General features: G+C 38.7%; 1 protein-coding gene and 3 long non-coding RNA genes across 4 annotated transcripts; 3 read left to right on the top strand and 1 right to left on the bottom strand.

Moving 5' to 3' along the window:
• The first annotated feature begins 5,095 nt into the window (after window positions 1-5,095).
• LOC140797930 (ferritin-like catalase Nec2) lies at window positions 5,096-8,397 on the top strand. Its single transcript, XM_073151636.1, has 3 exons — window positions 5,096-5,448; window positions 5,560-5,785; window positions 7,898-8,397. The coding sequence occupies exons 1-3, from the start codon at window positions 5,111-5,113 to the stop codon at window positions 8,267-8,269; spliced, it is 936 nt and encodes a 311-aa protein (XP_073007737.1). The 5' UTR covers window positions 5,096-5,110; the 3' UTR covers window positions 8,270-8,397.
• Window positions 7,008-8,026, bottom strand: LOC140797931 (uncharacterized). Its single transcript, XR_012110749.1, has 2 exons — window positions 7,886-8,026; window positions 7,008-7,271 (listed from the first exon to the last, which is right to left on the bottom strand). It is a non-coding gene; the product is annotated as an uncharacterized lncRNA (long non-coding RNA).
• A 3,245-nt stretch (window positions 8,398-11,642) lies between the features above and the next one.
• LOC140797452 (uncharacterized) lies at window positions 11,643-12,771 on the top strand. Its single transcript, XR_012110664.1, has 2 exons — window positions 11,643-11,788; window positions 12,154-12,771. It is a non-coding gene; the product is annotated as an uncharacterized lncRNA (long non-coding RNA).
• A 194-nt stretch (window positions 12,772-12,965) lies between these two features.
• LOC140797453 (uncharacterized) lies at window positions 12,966-15,423 on the top strand. The gene is made up of 2 exons (XR_012110665.1): window positions 12,966-13,103; window positions 14,864-15,423. It is a non-coding gene; the product is annotated as an uncharacterized lncRNA (long non-coding RNA).
• The last annotated feature ends 1,679 nt before the right edge of the window (window positions 15,424-17,102 follow it).

Below are 17,102 nucleotides of genomic sequence, written 5' to 3' on the forward strand. Positions count from 1 at the left end.
CTTTGTTTTTTATTTCATAAAGTTATGCAACTATAATTGTTGGATCACACAAGATGCAGCCACAAGTTGATAACTTATTTTCTTTGTTGGGATGTTGACAATTATAAGTATCTAATAATAGAGTTTGTGACAAAGAGTAATTATCGTGTCTCTCCCTTATCTTGTGTATCACGCTTGTTTTTATTAGATGAATGATTGAAATCTATATCATTTGGGCTTTCCTTAAAAAAAACTCGCCCTACCTTGCCCGTCAAATCAAAAATCTTTTATCTAAATCTAATTATTCTACCCCACCCCATCAATACATAGTTATTTTAAATAGTTATATAATATTCTAACAAGGTATCCTTCATTTGATGCGTTTTTGTTTAAAAAATAGTTTAGGTTACATTAACGCAAAGTATTATATAAAAATGTGTTCTAAAATTATAAAAGACGGAGATTAAAAATAAAAATAAAAAATAGGATGTTATTTGAAAAGTTCGCTAAAAAAAATCTTAAATACTAATATATAACTATCCGTTCAACGTGATATACAATTTATTCAATTGCCACATATTCTCTGGTGCGGAGGAGACGATAGTGAGTATCTTTCAAAATAATTAGCTTTGCATAATATAGTGCTCGTGCATCACAAGTCAAGGCGTGAAGTATTCAAGGTTGAATTAGAAGGTTAAGGGCTTCGAATAGTCTAACAACAACTGGTGCCAGAAATTTCTAAAATATATACTTGGCCGTCGACAGCTGCAAAGGGTGGGTGGCATCAGTGGGATCGATGAAATAAAAAGAAATAAATAAAAATATGTGAGCATGGTTATTACTAGAAGTTGGGCAGAACTCTCAATAAGTTTGACTATATTTATTTTAGTTTCTGGGCTTAGTGGATCGATATGCTCTCAGCTTGAGTTGCTTATCTATGTAAGATAAAAGGCATCCCATAAGTTCGGAAGCCAAAACTCTTGGGGATTAAGCATTGCACTGCAATATTCATTCGTTTAGATAAAAGGCATCGAACAACGTTGTCTACTCCACCACCTTTCTCGCAAGCCGACGACGTACGTACTCCACGTCGGCCCTTTGACGTTTCAAAGAACCACGCTGGCCCGACGCTCACTCCTCCACGTCACGCTCCTACGTGGAGAATTCTCTTTAGTAGCAATCACCATTCGTCCCGGCAAACCACACACACGGCTGCCTTTTGCACCACAAACAATCCCATGTTACGTGTCATCTAATATAAACTCGACGTTTCTAGACACGCAACGTGTAATAAGAATCCAGGCACATACGCAAAATTTGTTCGAGAAAGGGAGAAATGTAGATAATCTCGAGATTAATGCCGAGCGAATCGTAATCTCGTTCTATAATAATATCGAGATATTGTAATCAATTGTCAAAATGTTTGTAATTAATATTAACCGTAGTACTCAGTTCTCGAGATAAACAGAGATTTCCAACTTGTAAAAAGATTAGAATGAGGAAATTATGTATTTATGAATAGAGTACATAAATAGGAGGAGATTATAGCAATCTCTCCAACAATTAAGCTTGTCTATCCAACATATTAGGATAGAGTTGCTATATACAAGAAAAGTAAATAACAATCAGATTAACTAAATTAATAATAATAGTAATAAAATCTTATTTTGATATTTTTTTCCTGATTTTAATATTTTTTTCCAATACTTCCCCTCAAGTTCGAATCAAATCTAATTTCAATATTTCTTTCCAACACTCCCCCTCAAGTTGGAAAGTGGATATCTTGCACGCCCAACTTGCGTACCATAAGTATAAATATTTTATTTTCCAAAGGTTTAGTTAACAAATTTGCCAATTGATTTGCTGAGCCAATATGCTTAGTAATTATTGAACCATCTTGAATCTTATCTCGACTATAGTGACAGTCCATTTCTATGTGCCTTGTGCGTTAATGAAAGACTGGATTTGCTGCTATATGCAGAACGGCCTTGTTGTCACAATATAAGGAAGCAGGTCCATGGAGAATAAGGCCTAAGTCTCATAATAGGCACTGAAGCCATGTTAACTCACAGCAAGCTCCTGTCATTACGCGGTATTCCACTTTGGCTGAAGACAATGATACAATTTTCTGCCGTTTTAATTTTCATAAAATTAGTGAGGACCCAAGGAACACATAATACCCTATAGTGGATCGTCTACTGAGAGGACAACCTCCCTAATCTAAATCATAGTAGGTCCGCAATTTCAAATCATTTTTTGAAGAAAAGAATAGACCTTGACCTAGGGCACCCTTTAGATATCGAACAACGCGTAAGGCTGCCTCCATATGATGTCTTCTGGATTGATGCATGAATCTACTTAAGACATGAACATAATTAGTGATATCAGGTCTTGAAACTGTCAACTATATCATGCGGCCCACCAATCTTCTGTATTTGTTTGGATCTTTAAGCAATTCATATTTATTTGACAGTTTTAAGCCTTTTTTCATAGGAGTGTCCACTGGAGCAGCATTTAATAGACCTGCATATTTGATTATTTCTAATGCATATTTTCTCTGTGACATAGAAATATCATTCCTAGATGCAAAGATTTCTATTCCTAGAAAATATTTTAACTTGCCAAGGTCTTTAAGATTGAAATGTTTATGCAAATGCTTCTTGATGGCAGCAATACTATTTGGATCATTTCTAGTGATCAAAATGTCGTCGACATAAATTAGGATAATGGTAAATGACTTGCCTTTCTTTTCAATGAAGAGAGAGTAGTCGGTTAGTGATTGTACAAAGCCAACGAAAGTGATGACAGAAGAAAACTTTGAAAACCACTAGCGGGAGGCTTGCTTCAATCTACCAGTTTTTGGTGAAAACCCTATGGTGAAAACCCTTTGGGACCAAGTAAAAACTCATTCTTTCCATAGAATCAAGATGATCACTCATCTCGTTCTTCCCTAATGATGGCGGATAAAGCTTGTGGACAGCCATGGCAGCAACCGAGGTCGGCTCAATGGAGGCGAAAGTAACTTCTAGATGGCGTTGTTTCTCCTCTTGAGCAACAAATGAGTATGCTTCGCGAACCGAGGTGGAAGGTTTCATCAAGAGGATCTCGCCACGGATTGCACTGTAAGATTCATTCAAACCCATTAGAAATTGTATTACCTTTTGTTGCTCCGATTGTGGTGTTTCACAATGCATCCCTAGCTCGTCCCATAGGGTTTTCACTTCCACTAAAATACATAGATTGCCCTGAAATACATAATTTCCTCATTTTAATTTTTTTACATGGTATCAAAGCTAGAACCCTAGCAATCAAGTTCTATTACAGTCATATTCTAATCCATTGAAACCTTCATTACCCTCAATGGCTGAAGAAAATCATTATTCTTCCCAAGGTGTTGTTCTACAAAAGCCATCAAAGGTAGGGAAAAAATCCCTTGCCGACTTCTCCAATCCTTTCGATCATTCCGAATTGGTTCTCATTTCCAAGCCCCTCAATGGAGATAACTACTCCAGTTGGAAAAGATCCATGATTTGAGCCTTGAATACAAGAAATAAGCTCAGATTCATTAATGGGTCTATCTTAGCTCCTTCAGAAATAGATGATCCTGAAGGTCATGCAATTTGGTCAAGATGTAATGACATTATCTATTCTTGAATAGTCAACACCTGTGATCCAGAAATTGTTGACAGTGTGAATTTTTATTCCATTGCCAAAGAAGTTTGGGAGGACATTGATACCCGATTCTCTCAGGGCAATCTAGCCCGCATATTTGAGATCCAACGGGACATCGCCCTCCATAAGCAAGAAACCACCTTTGTCTCCATGAAATTAGTGAGGACTCAAGGAACACATAATACCCTATATAATTGGTTCTCGTCCCATAGGATCATAGGTGTTGACTATCTAAGAATAGATAATGTCATTACATCTTGACCAAATTGCATGACCTTCAGGATCATTTGTTTCTGAAGGAGCTAAGATAGACTCATTGATAAATCCAAGCTTATTTCTTGTATTCAAGGCTCGAATTATGGATCTTTTCCAACTGGAGTAATTATTTCCATTGAGGGCTTGAAAACGAGAACCAATTCGGAATGATCGGAAGGATGGATGAAGTAAGGATTGGAGAGGTCAGCAAAGGATTTTTCTTTCCCTACCTTTGATGGCTTTGGTAGAACAACACATTGGGAAGAGCAGAATGATTATCTTCGGCCATTGAGGATAATGAAGGTTTCAATGGATTAGAATATGACTGCAATAGAACTTGGTTGCTAGGGTTCTAGCTCTGATACCATGTAAAAAAATTAGAATGAGAAAATTATGTATTTCATTGAGATGAATCAAGTACATAAATAAGAGGAGATTACAACAATCTATCCTACAATTAAACTTGTCTATCCAACATATTATGATAGATATCCAACATATTATGATAGAGCTGCTGTATACAAGAAAAGTAAATAAATTAACCAAATCAATAATAATAGTAATAAAATCTGATTTTGATATTTCTTTCATGATTTTGATATTTCTTTCCAATACTCCCCCTCAAGATGGAACCAAATCTGATTTTAATATTTCTTTCTAACAAACACCCCTCTCAAGTTGGAACCAAATCTAATTTCAATATTTCTTTCCAACACAACTTGCATGTAATTTACCTATCTATTACACTATTTCCAAACAATTACAGAATTCATTCTCAAATAAAATCAATTAAATTCTCAGCAAACGAGATTTGGTTCCAAATAGATCCTAATATAATAATCTCTAAATAGTTTAATCAATTATCTATCGTAATCTCGCTCATATGGGACTTGTTTGGCAACAAGATAAGAAAAAATTAGGATTGGAAGAAAATGTGGGAATTTAGTTGGAAAATACAGTATTGGATTAAAAAAAGATGAATAAAAATGATGTTTGGTTGTGATAGTTATGATATAGGATAAAAAAACAATCAAATTAACTTAATTTTATTTTTTTGAATAAAATAAAAAATCTATTAGGTTAAAAATTAAAATGATCTCGAGATTTTGTAATGAGATATCGTAATAAATCGTATAGCATCCGGCCGAACCTGTATTTATATAGATATATAGAAGAAGTCAGTAACGAGCCGAGCAAATTAACGATGGCTGCAAACTTCTCTTCCACTCTATTTGCGTCTCTCCTCCTCCTCCTCCTCCTCCTCTTCACAACTCCACCCTCGACCGTTTCAAAGGTCGATGTGGGTCATGGAGATATCTCCCTCCCAGAATCCGACGTCGACCTCCTCGAATTCCCACTTAACCTCGAGTTCCTCGAGGCCGAGTTCTTCCTGTGGGGTTCCCTTGGCCATGGTCTGGATGTAGTCGCACCCAACCTGACCATGGGCGGCCCTCCTCCCACCGGAGCCAAGAGGGCCAATCTAGATCCACTCCTTCGTGATGTAGTGTTACAGTTCGCTTTCCAAGAAGTAGGCCATCTTAGGTACGTACGTAGTCATCTCAGTCTATAATTAATTTCCTTCGTGGAGTACTGTCTATACCTTTAGTTAATTTTAATTTGGTGGTCCATGTATGTTAATATAATTGCACGCAGGGCGATTAAGAAGAGTGTTAAGGGATTTCCAAGGCCATCGCTTGATATTAGCTCGAGAAGCTTCGCGACGACCATGAACAAGGCAATGGGATACGCACTGAATCCGCCTTTCGACCCCTACGCCAATGGAGTCAACTATCTCCTCGCCTCTTATCTTATTCCGTACGTCGGCCTCACTGGTTACGTAGGGGCGAACCCCAAGCTCAAGAGTGCTCAGGCCAAGAAGGTAATTATTTCCTAATATCTACTTTTCCTCTAAACTAAAAGGAAATGAAATCTCTAGCAAATAGGCCAGAAAATGCCCTCGGATTCATATATACCAGAAATGTTTAAACATGCACAAACAGGGGAAAAAAAAAGAGACCGTTTCAATGACATGATCAGAAGAGATAATTAATCTGGTAGTGTGTGAAAGCTTTAACGCATATGTATGTCATGCTTTCCTCCTCTCACAACAAGCACTCTTGTTGAAGAAGGTATTATTATACGTGTGCAAAGCTAGCGTTACTAATACTTGGCATGCAAACAGTGTGAGAAACAGCTTCTTGTCCACGTGCATGCATGCCTTCTTTCCTTGTTGAATTTAAATTTAGATTTATTCAATTTCAAAACGAGAGGTAAAAATGGATGAAAATTTTCAACCACCTGTTAGTAGTCGCCTTACCTCCCCCATTTTTGTAGGAGATTGCAAGAGGTGGCATAACCTCTCGTCCTCCTGCCTTCGTATTAGGAGGAGATTGTAATAAACTAAGTAAATTACAATTGATATAGTAATTATAAAAAGAGTATTATACTCCTGTGCATATAACATAACTGTTATATCTTTCTTTCTGATATTACTCACTTCCTAATATCTATATTTCTGTCTCTATTTTATTCCTACTTTGATCATATGTCGACATGAGTTCACACTTCATTAGTGCTCCATCATTGGATCATAGAGGTACTACAACATGGATTAGTTGGACCTTGGAGATCCCATGGTGAATCACCTGATAGGACGTTTGCTGCCTCCAAGGGAATGAATACCAAACCTCAGACCAGACACTTTTAGTTCGCTTAAATTTCCTTCTCTATTGATTAATTATATCTCTTATTAATCTAATTTTATTTTCTAAGAGATTAATCTATGTTTAGTATATACTCGATTAGCCTACTTTTTTTTTGACAAAAAGTTAATTGAAAGATAAAAACACAAGCAGTGGTCCTATAACAGAACCAGTATTAACAAAATGTCACTGAAAGAAAGCAAATCAAAACCCAGCATATAGGCCACTAGTACATCTAGTCTCACCATTACCAACCACAAACAGTACATAGTTTACTACTAAGAGTGTACCAAGTTCATTAGAACCAGCTTACTAACTGAAAGTAGAACAAAACAGAAATAGTAAGCAAAACCACCAACAAAACAACTAAGATATTAGTAAAGATCTGAGACCAGGATGGAACAAAATAATTGCCTTAACTTGGTTGTTATTGTGGAAGGAACGAAATTGAGGGATTTTTCAAAAGAAGATGCATGCTTACCGATACAAGATAGTTACAACAAATTAGTAGTTATTGAAAATCATAGGAACTCCTTTTATCCTACCAAAATTTTCATTATTTTGATTCCTTCTCTTCACCTTGTAATTTACAGGATTTTTAACATCTCCTCCAGTAAACAACTTTCGCACCATGTCTTTAGAGTCCTCTCCTTGAACACTTGTCTAGCAAAAGATTAAAGATTTAATATTAGTTCTTCATTTCCTTTCCAGCCAGATAGCCTAGATTATAGCAACTATTCCAGCTTTTTACCACTTTCTTTATATCCAATCAAATTACAGTTCCGTCATATAATTTGGTAGCTCACTACAACCAGGAAGTTCATGCATCCAAAGAAGCAATTGCCTTGCATAAGCACAGCCCATAAACAAGTGTCTTCCAGTATCCTCTTTGCCACAAAATACGTATTTAGAATTCCCTGCTCATCCTCTTTTCGCTAAGTTATTCTTTGTAAAAATTTTGTTATTACAAACCAACAAAATATTATAGACAGCTGACCCCCATTATGTAGGAATGTATATACAGACCTCACAGATCACTCAGATTATATATAGATATCTGTTAAAAAACGAGAGAGAGAGAGAGAGAGAGAGAGAGAGAGAGAGAGAGAGATTAATTGTCTCGTAAATATTTCTTACATTAAATTCTCGTTCAGTTCTCCAAGTATCAGCAGGATATATAACAGATGCTTCCTCCTAGTTGTTAATTGATTTGCTTGATGAGATTATTTTGCAACAACATAAGTTAAGATATAAATATTTATGTAATGCAAAATTACCCATGTCCGCAGATTGTAGCTGGACTTTTGGCCGTGGAGTCTGCTCAAGACGCGGTTATACGCACGCTTCTGTACGAGCGAGCGTGGTCGAAGGTGCACCCGTACAACGCCACCGTCGCAGGATTCACGGCGCGGATCTCCGATCTGCGAGATGAGCTAGGCGGCGCCGGCGTGAAGGATGAAGGGCTGATCGTCCCTCCTGCCAAGGGCGCGGAGGGTAAGATTTCAGGCAATGTGATCGCAGGTGATGACTACTCGTTAGGTTACGCCCGGACTCCAAAAGAGATCCTCAGTATTGTCTACGGCACAGGAAGCGCTCATACTCCCGGTGGTTTCTTCCCAAAAGGAGCCTATGGAAGGATCGCCAACTCCTACTTAACTTAAGCTAGCTAGGATTTTAATACAGGAGGAGCTCGGACTGTTAATTAGTAATTAATTACATCGTTCTCCCAATATCCGATCGACTTTTCAAATTTCAATCATAAATTCATATCAAAATTGATGCTTATATATATATATATATACACTTATTGGGCTTTTTAATGGTCATTTAGCCCCCAAATAGGACTTTTCTTAGATGGGCCTCATTTATTCTTGCTGAGGATTAATTGGTATATATATATATATTTCAACAAATGCATCCAGGGTCACATCAGGGATCATGTCAGGACATGGATACACAAGTTGGATTAACCACCACCCATCAATAGATGGGGATGGAATTAGGCCTGCTTGAGAGAATGAAAGATACAAAAAAAGAAGAAGAAGAAAGGCAGGCAGCCAACGTCTTCAACCACCCCCATTCAAGGATCGGAATTGAATGCAATGTCAAGGGATAAGGTTGTTGGCTCCCCGCCATTCTTAGATAACGACATAAATACCTGCCTATTCTTACTCAATACTTAAATATTCCTTCCTAAGACGCCACTTTATTCAAATATATATGCTTATTCTTAACGGTGCTCTTGTCCTTTAAGATATTTAAGATGGTCACAATTAATTTTGCCTCCTCTCCTTTATCATTGTCAATAGTAGTCCATCTAGAATTCTGGGTGCATGGCTCGCAATTATTGGGTGTTTAAGGTCGGTATTACCTAGCTTGCAGAGACGTTAGGTGGCAGCAGATATTTTCATATGTAACGTTAAAATACTTTATTGGCTAGAGTCAATTGGGCAGAGAGGCAGACCTTACCAGAAGAGGGGCCAACTAAACTTGATTATCTTATGTAATTATTCAAAATAGGAGGGGCCTATATAATATATGCCAAGCACAGAATTCAAAGTAATGTGCCTTATAACTCAAATATGATTTATGCTGGTTTTGAGTCAGTAAAATATAACTCATTAGTCTTAGCTTAAAATCTATGTCTATTGGGATGAATTAATGAGAGGTAACCTTGAGCGCAAGTTGCAAAGAGAATAGTCCATTCTATTTATGTTTGTGCATAACCAAAGAACAACCCTCTAGAATTCCGGACCCTCGTTTAGTTTAGCACTATTCCTTGCATCCTTTTAGTCTCTCTCTCTCTCTCTCTCTCTCTCTCTCTCTCTCTCTCTCTCTCTCTCTCTCTCTCTCTCTCTCTCTCTCTCTGTATCTATATATATAAAGGGCTAACCCCTCTACATATGAGGTTTATAAACAGTTGTGTTCTTTTCTTTTCTCCTAATACCGCTGCTGCGGTCGAACTGGAAAAAGTTTGAAACTACCTTGTATAGTAGGAAGTAGGAAGAGCACAGCACACAAACTCTCAGCAACTAAAGCTAAGTCCTGTGATAGTTTAATTAGCTGGCCACATGACTCTGTTTGCATGTAATTGGAAAATTAATGAAATCCATTCAAGTACCTTCTTCTCCAATATATATATATACATATATATGATGCTGCTTGCATTGCATGGTGGTCCTTATCAAGACAATCACTAGAAATCAAACTGTGGCTATATATATAATAATTAATTCGTGTACAACAAGAAGTCTCATCTATAATTACTAGATTAATTTTTTTTAATTAAATTAAATATATCCTGTATCTGTGAGGAACTGCTGATATGTTGCGTTCTAGTGGGCATCCATGTCGACACCTTCCACCATAATAGAGATAACGACTAAGGAGGATACATTTGGTAGTGAGGGCCCATTTTATTTCCATCTTTTTAAGCCCGACATGGACTGCCCGGCCCACCCAGTACCCTCCCTCTCCCTCACGGTCACGGGTGTGACTGCTAAATCCACAGGGTACGTCTAACGTCTCTTGCCTCCACAACATGTCGGTGGGAATTAATATTTACCACCTGGGTTTGATCAATTCTATCTACTTCGTTATTAGTGAACTGGAAACATCCAAGTGCTAAAGAAAAGAAGTAAAAGAAAAATATCTACACCTTTTTATTGTAATCACATCAACATGATCTGGGCCTAATGTACGAGGGCACGATCTTGATAAGGCCCACTGCCACAGGTGCATATATATAAATATCTATCCATAGACTATAGTCTCTATACACAACATCCAATACGATGATGCTCAGAATCTACCCAACCGATGATCGAACTACCAGTCTCGTCACTTAGATGAATAATTAATTTGCAATTAATTGTCACCTCGACGTCTCATATACACATTTTTACTTAGATTTTTGGGAGAATCTTGCTCCATCAAATTATTAATAGTCGACCACATGACGGCAGCTTAAGAAAAAAAATCCTATCTGCCAGCTAGATTAAAGCAACTCTATCTACAGACTAAGGGTAAAATGTGGGCCCTCATATAGTTAGCTTCCTTTTGATGCTTATCCACTGCGTTTTTATACGTACTAATTATCCATGTGGTTGCTTAACCAGTTCACCACCCTTCTGGACCCCACACGTACCTCATATATATATATATATATATATATATATATGTGTACACAAATACCGAGGCTTATAATTAATTTACTACTAGGCAACGACTTATTCGATGATCCCCTTGCTTAATTGGTCTAAGTTCACCATCCCCTTCTTTCCAAATCTGACGTGAAACCCTAGTTTGGCTCCATCTGAACCCTTATCCTCTCCATTCCTTTGGCCACACTTTGTCACACGTGTCTTGTCTTCCTCCTCCCACGAATGTATGCGGATAGGATTTACTGTACACGATAAAACCAAACACTGACGTGAGATATCATCTATGATTTATGATCTCTTGTGTGCCTTCACACGTTGCTAAGATGCTGACGTGTCTAAGAGGAGAAATAATGCTGTGGCTAATGGAATCTGACGTTTTAACCTCTTCCGACCGCAGTGGATGATCGAGGTTTCTGGAGATACGTGTCGCGCATAGAGCTGCATAGCGTTGGATACTCGGTGGGCCGCCAGTCTATGGGCTTTTTGGGCCTTGGATATAATAACGAGGCACGCCAACCAAGGCTGCATTTATGGCTCGACCGTTTTGGTTTATTCCACGTGTGAATTGGGCCCACTGGATACACGTGAGATGAAAGCGCATAACCGTCACATGCCGATGTCTCCGATCTAGAACGGCCTTGCCGAATTACCGTCTTGTCCTAACGGAACTTTTTTTCGTGCTTCTAGTGGGTGGTGTTTACGTCATTTCGTGCGCGAACCAATTAGTTTAGTTTGGTTTAGTTTAGTTTAGTTTACAGTGGCGGGGCCCAGGATCGGGTGGGAAGGAATCCCGGGCAGGAGGGAAGGAAGCTGCCCGTGCTGCCCGTGGCGGGGAGTCCGGCTATAAATACCCGTGCCGACTTAGGGGAATGCAGTTTGCCGCTCTGGCGACATAAAATCTTGGGTTCTCCGTTCCTTTACTCCCGCTTCTTAAATTTCGCTATAAGAAAGAAAGAAATAATCTCATCTGGATTACTCTTGCACGGAGATCCAGACTTACATCGCCTAAACCAGCAGGTAAAATTTTCCTACCAGGCGACAAATGTCATTTTAAATTACATTCTTAACTATTAAATATTAGGATTTGTTTTAACCTTTTATGGAGCTTGTTTGTTCCTTTTCATAATATTTTTCTTGATCTTACTATTATATTTTATTCTGGGATTTTTACTGTTACCCTTTTTTAATCAATCGAGATCGGCGCTCTGTTCTTTTAGATCCGGTCTTGTTGTCGTTAGATCAGGTAGATTCTGATCCGTCGTGCCATTCCTCGGATTGTTGTTTTTTTTTAATTAGATGTTTACCTGTATATTTTTTAATATAGTTTGTAACTGCTGCCGTGCTGTGGATCTGAGGAGCATTTGATGTGTGCTTTGGTTCAGATCTCGAGATTGTTGAGCAGAAGTTGATGGCATCCAACTATGTCGACGCTGGCCAGGGCAACCAGGCGGCGCTGTCGCCGCGAGATCTCCGTAGGTCATTGTCCTCTAACTCATCATCCCCTTGCGGCCACGGCACCACGCCTAAGTGCGTGTGCGCTCCGGCGACCCACGCCGGATCTTTCAAGTGCCGCCTCCACAGGGCGGGCTCCCACTCCCACCCCAGCTCTCCTCACGCGCCTCCGGCTGCTGGACCGCCGCCTGCTGTCTCCTCCACCTCCACCCGTACCGTGGAGGCTCAGTGATCGGGTTGATGACTAGATCTCGAAAAGGAGCAAGAAGGGAATTATTTGTGTTTCCCTGGTGTCACTCATGGAGAGTTTTATGTTGGTATCTCTATTTTTCTTCCTTCCGCCCTACCTTACCTTCTCTTTCTATTTTATGTATTGATGTATGGAAATGGAAAGGACCGAGTATGGCTTGTAGTGTAATTGTGTATATGATGTGTTGATTTCTCGTTTAAGGGCTTCTTTCTGGTGTTTGTGGCAAAGATTTGCGAAAGTTCATGTAAATCATCAACATGTTTCTGAAGCAAACTCAGCGCTAGTGCTTTTTTGATGAGTTGGGTGATCCAATTTAAATAATACAAATAATTTATGGTTGTTAGACTCATGGCAGTTCGTCTTTGAACAGAGCGAAGGTAGGAGAACGTACTAGAAGTGTCTGTAATAAAATTAAGCCGATGTGCCTTTTCTTTGTTATTTTGCGATCCCCTTTCCCTAATTTCTTTTCGTTTAAGGATGTCAGCTTGGGATGTTGTCTTATTTTTCCTTCTATCTTTATTGTTCAGGTTGTTATGTGATGCCTTAAGGAATGGAGAGCTATTATGCGTGACAATACCAACCTGTAAAATCTTGGATCTTTTTGTGTTTCAGAGAAAGCAAAAGATGGATGTAAGTAGTCCTTTTCATCAGTTTCCTTGGATCAGATCAGTACATGTGTTATTGTTGGACAAGCATGTTTTTCTGTTCATGTGATTTAACACCCCAACCAAGGCTCCTAAGAAATTTTTGGTCCCTGGACCCTGGTGGTTTTCTACCTTCTCATAAGCCATAACTTGACAAATAAATGAGGTTAGTTGGACCACCAGAACTGACTATTTAAAAGTTTATTATTTGTTTACTTTAAGGTTGTGAATCTGATTTAAAATTGTGGTACTGTGTAGCTTATTAATATTTAAGCAATTGTGCAGAATAATTATCTCAGTTTGATGAATTCAACGTATTTTGTTTCGGACTTAATTCAAAGGATATTTCTACTTTAAATTAAGTTCTGTTCTAGAAAAAAATTTCAATGATTTGCTGATTATCAATTTAAGTTTCAAGCCCATATATGATGAGTTATATCTCAAATAGAAATTTTACCTGCTGGATTAATTTTGCCTCTAAACTATCTAGAATTAACAGTGATAATAAGATACCACAATAGGTTATAGAGAAGTGAGAGAGACGGGAACTAGAGGGATAAAAAGTGACAGAGCGGGAGAAAGGGAAATAATTGAAAGTTCGAGATATGGATGTGTATCCTTTCTTTGCTTTTTCTTTTTTGTTCTTTTCCTCTTTCCTTCTTGCTACTATGCATGCATTATTACTTTAGGGAGTATGAATTTCAAATTTGGGGATTTGATTTTTTCCTTTTGGCAATATTACTTCCGTCAGACTTCCTTTTTGGATATTTATGATGTGGTGCCGTTACTACCCAATTTGGTCGTGTATTAGCCTTCTTGACCGTAGAATGTCCGTTAGTATTGCAAACGACGATGGGCACGACACCTTTCCTAGCAGCGCTTCACTGAAGACTCTTCATCGTTATCGTTCGTCGTCGCCTGTCTTGCTCGAGGTTGTCGTTACTCGTTCGCGACGCAGATGCCCTAGCCTTTGCTGGCTCGAGGAGGAAGACGATCCGAGTGGGTCGAGTTGTTTGGTAAAGGCTAGGGCATCTGCGTCGCGATCGGCAACCTTGAGCATGACAGGCAATGGCAAGGTCAGCGATGATGATGATGACGATAACGATGAAGCGCTACTAGTCTTTATGCTCTTTTTCTCTCCCTCTCTTGTGTATGGGCGGCAAGTGCTACGGCACGGGCCGTGTCACCCCCCCCCCCCCCCTTTATATCTCTATCCTCCCACTATCTATGCCATACTTTTCATCAGTGGTGTGTTGGCATGGCATGTGGTATGACACATGTTATGTCGGCCGCTAATTGCCATCCCCCGTATCAAAAACAAGGAAACTATTGATGCCATTTACCAATAGTGCGTGCTATTGGAGTTTTGGTTATTGAGTTGCCATTATGTAGGTAGGGTGGTTTGGTTCGAGCATGTCCATTGGGGTCGTCCTAGTGGACCATCGGATGCATGATAGCAGATAATACATTATTTGTACGGCTTGGATCGGTGTACATGTGTGCCCCCTTACTAATGGTGCATGGACTTCTTGCTGTCTGAGCGTTGTGCGTGATGTGTTGGTGTGCCTTGAAGACTTAAATATTTTTTTGATTTCACCCAGGTGTAACATGTTCAGACTGAAATTATATCCTTATGCTAGTCCATAACATTGGTGGACCGCTGTTATGTTAGCCTGTTGTTATGTGGTGTTTAAATTCTCTCAAGGTTTAAAGTCTAAGACTGATTTGATGTCTCACTCACTTCAGCTGTCTATTGTATTGGCTCGGCTGGAAGTAAACTCCTCTTGTCCATCAGCAACCAGAAGTTGAACTGTGGACGGTCCTATGAAGGCAAAGAAAACAGGGCAACAAACGTGAATTCAAAACAGGGCAACAAACGTGAATTCAAAGTAATGTAAATTATAATAATATTGCTCTTTTCTACTAGGGGAACTATGCTACTATGACAGCATCGTTCCTCTAGAGGAATTACTTTCATCCTACCAAGTCCCTTGGTTGTCAGCATCAGCCAATGGTTATCAGCCTACCATCTTCTGTTCAAATTCTCTATCTTGGTTCTTGAGAGATGATGTATTACTTGTGCCATTGAATGGTTATATACCCACTCTATTAACATTTCTTCTGGGTTGATAGTTAGTGAGTTAATCTTAGGTTGTGTACTAGGGGAACTATGCTACATGTAGATTTTCAGTTAACAGTTTCTTCATGAAAAGTTGGAATAACAACAGCTGATGGAATCTGTATTGTTTATTCTATACGATGGTACACAATTTTATCAATAGATTGGTTGGTTGTGAATGGGCTCAGTAGTAGATTATTATTTTTGTTTGTATGACTGTTTTAAGTTAATGATTCCTTCGGGAGAAGTTGCAAATTATGGGCTTGTACAGTAGATAATATTGTTGGCAATTTTTTTATTCAGATTTTATTTTGGCATAATACGTTTTCTTCCTTAGTGATGCATGGGTTTATGATTTAATGAATTAATTCACTTGGAATGAAATTAGTGCTTCAAACTACATAGCTTGAGGTGGAGACTTCACCTACTCTTGAAACAAACATGGCCCTTGATAGTGACATCCCTATGGCACTCCTCTTACTGATGTCATTGCTTCAATAGCTTTCATCTCAACACTTTTGAGCAGAAGATGCTACATCTATTCGATGAACTCCAGAATGATGAGCATCTTTGACTCACTTGACCTAGTAGCCATTTTAAGTAGGATGCATATTGCAAGTACTATATTGGGTTGGGTATGTTTGCGTGCTTAAGTTGATATTAGTGCTTCAAATTACCTAGCTTGAGGTGGAGACTTCACGTACTATTGAAATAATCATGGCCCTTGATAGTGACATCCCTACGGCACTCCTCTTACTGATGTCATTGCTTCAATAGCTTTCATCTTGACACTTTGAGCAGAAGATGCTACATCTATTCGATGAACTCCAGATTGATGGGCATCTTTGACTCACTTGACCTAGTAGCCATTTTAAGTAGGATGCATATACCGTATTAGGTTGGGTAGGTTTGCGTGTTTAAATGATACTGCTTTAGTTGATAGCATTTCAATGGAATGAGGATTGGTAGTTTGAGGCTGATTAATTAGCATGAGGTTACTTGGGCAGCTTAAATTTTATCCTGTTCTAATATAACTGGTTTTGTTCATTGCAGAGGTGAAATCAGGGATGTTTTTCCTAGCATGCTGTAGTATTCGGAGCATGGGTCTTGATGCTAAGGGTTCTTTCCAGAGAAGTCCAAGACTGGACTTGATTCTTAAAGATACGTGAAGTGTTCTTTTTCTTTTGTTCTAGTGCCTGGCGTGCATTAGATTTGTGTAATTATGCTGAACACATGTGAGCTCTGAGGTTTACTGGAGTCTTCACATCCTATTCGGAACCTATTGGAGCTCATTTAGTAAAAGCATGAGCTTAGATATTGAGGCGTGTGGAAGTGAGAAATTGTTGCTTCTACAAACAAGAGAGATGGTTAGGAAAAGGAAAGATGTAAAGTGTAAACCTATGCTATTGCTGTTTGACAGTTATGGGATTAGGTTGAGATATTTTGAATCAAGAAAAATGTTTGGTGATATACTTCATTTTGTTGGAGTTGTACTCTCCAATTCCGGCTGTGTGCACTTAATTTATCGTTCAATGGCCTATTAATGATTTCAGCTGCTCGGATTTGGGTGGTAACACCCACAGCCATGTGTGATGTATATTATACGTTCACTATCATCTCTGCCACCAGTTTTAAGGATTCGTCTATATTGGCTTATGAGCATGTGCATTTCATTATTTTGGTGGTGGTGTCGTCTTTGTATAGCTTCTCTTTTGGTTGCATGAGTCTGGTCTATCTTCCATTCCATGTTCTATTATACTATTTCATAAGATTGGAGCTAACAGAAAGCAGATTGATCTGACCTTCCATTTGCAAGTAATTATTTATGATTTGACCACACACAAAAGAGTGTTCTGGAATCAGATT

Source organism: Typha latifolia, chromosome 11 (assembly GCF_019914945.1).
Source record: "Typha latifolia isolate L0001 chromosome 11, TyphaL0001v2, whole genome shotgun sequence".
Taxonomy (NCBI): Eukaryota; Viridiplantae; Streptophyta; class Magnoliopsida; order Poales; family Typhaceae; genus Typha; species Typha latifolia.